At 43.5% G+C, this 1822-nt stretch overlaps 1 protein-coding gene across 1 annotated transcript in view; it reads left to right on the top strand.

Annotated features, from left to right (window-relative positions):
- Positions 1-1524: 1524 nt before the first annotated feature.
- LOC103213207 (neuroblastoma breakpoint family member 6-like protein) overlaps positions 1525-1822 on the top strand; it is a gene marked incomplete at both ends in the record, with an annotated part of 7970 nt that continues 7672 nt past the window's right edge. The window contains 1 exon segment of the mRNA XM_007959067.1: positions 1525-1661. Within this exon segment, the coding sequence (XP_007957258.1) occupies positions 1525-1661 (137 nt within the window).

Here is a 1822-nt window from a genome sequence, read left to right as displayed (position 1 = left end):
CAGCTCCATGATCCTTGCTATACTTGAGCCCATGGCTGCAGCCACTGTGTCAATCCATCTCCCTGAGGGCTGTCCCCTCTTTCGTCGACCCTCCACCTTACCAAGCATGACATCCTTCTCCAGGGAATGGTCCCTTCTGACAACACAACCAAAGTAGGTGAGATGAAGTCTGGCCATTCTCGCTTCCAAGGAGCATTCCAGTGCACTTCCTCCAGGACAGATTTGTTAGTTCTTCTAGCAGTCTATGGCACTTTCAGCATTCTCCACCAGCACCACAACTCAAAAGCATTAACTCTTCTTGAGTCTTCTTTATTCATTGTTCAGCTCTCACATGCATATGGGGGGATTGAAAATACCATGGCTTGTGTCAGGTGCACCTTAGTCCTCAAGGAGACATCTTTGCTCTTCAGCACTTAAAAGAGGTCCTTTGCAGCTGACTTGCCCAGTGCTCTACATCGTCTGATGTTCTGACTGCTGCTTGCTTTGGCATCAATTATAGAACCAAGCAATGTGAAGTCTGACAATTTCAATCTTTTCTCCATTTATTGTGATGCTGCTTATAGGTCCAGTTGTGAGGATTTTTGTTTTCTTTATATTGAGATATAATCCATACTGCAGACTGTATTCTTCAACCTTCATCAGTAGGTGCTTCAAAGCATTCTTTCAGCAAGCAAAGTTGTGTCATCAGCATACTGCAGATTGTTAATGATTCTTCCTCCAATCCTGATGCCACGTTCTTCTTCATATAGTTCAGCTTCTTGGAGTATTTGCTCAGCATTTAGATTAATATGTATGGTGAAAGGATACAACCCTGACATACTCCCTTCTTGATTTAAACCCTTGTTCTGTTTGAACAACAGCCTCCTGGTCTATGTATAGGTTCCTCATGAGTATAATTAAGCCTCCTGGATTTCTCATTCTTCTCAATGTTACCTATAATTTGTTATGATCCACACAATAGAGTTTCAGCAATAGAGTACACATATGCTGAGAGTGGTGCTGAGGGGTAGTCCACATCGATGTAACCTTCAGAGCAGCCTTGTGTATCAGCGTGACTCAGGCACCTGGAAGGCAGGGACTCCTAAGATTCCATGACACCACCACCTCCACCTTCCAATTCTGTTATTGCAACTCCAGACCGTTATCTGCTGGTCTTGGTTCTCCCTCCACTCCTGTTGGAGCCTGAGCTCTGAACCGTTCCATCTTGTAAAGGTTCAGGACTGTTGAGTGTTGTGGAATGCTGACAAAGTTGATCCTAAAAGTAAGTTATGACTCACATCTGCTTCCTTGAGTACACTTTAAATCACTTCTTCCATTTTTTTTTTTTAAACTTAATTGGGATATAATCTACATACTATAAAACCACCCATTTTAACTGTATAATTCAATGACTTTCAATGAACTTATCAAGATATGCAACCACTTGTCTTTATCACTCATCTCGTTTCCTTCTCCCCAGGCTCCGGCTCCATTCCTTCCACAATAAGCCTCAGCATGGAATCCCTCCCTTTGGGCCCTGGGCAGAAAGGAGTGTCCTGGAAATGAACTGGATTTGTGCTCCCGGCTGGCACAAGGCAAACAGCAGTTCAGAGACCTCAGAGAGAAATTCCTTGTATCTGAAGCCACAGCCTATACCTTGGCCAACCAGCTGCAGAAATACAGTAAGTGCCACGGGGTCAGGGTCACCAAAGAGATGGTTGTCTGCTTGCTAAGAAACTAAACACTCTCCAGAAACTAAATGCTCTTCTCGCCTATCCATCAAAACAAATTTTATCCTGACCATACTCCTAGGAATGTAGAAGAAGCTACTTTATCCTTAGTT

This window comes from Orycteropus afer, unplaced genomic scaffold (genome assembly GCF_000298275.1).
Source record: "Orycteropus afer afer isolate SDZICR_OR568_19922 unplaced genomic scaffold, OryAfe1.0 scaffold01407, whole genome shotgun sequence".
Classification (NCBI taxonomy): Eukaryota; Metazoa; Chordata; class Mammalia; order Tubulidentata; family Orycteropodidae; genus Orycteropus; species Orycteropus afer.
The sequence above is the reverse complement of the archived record's forward strand: the minus strand, read 5'-3'. Positions and strand labels throughout refer to the sequence as shown.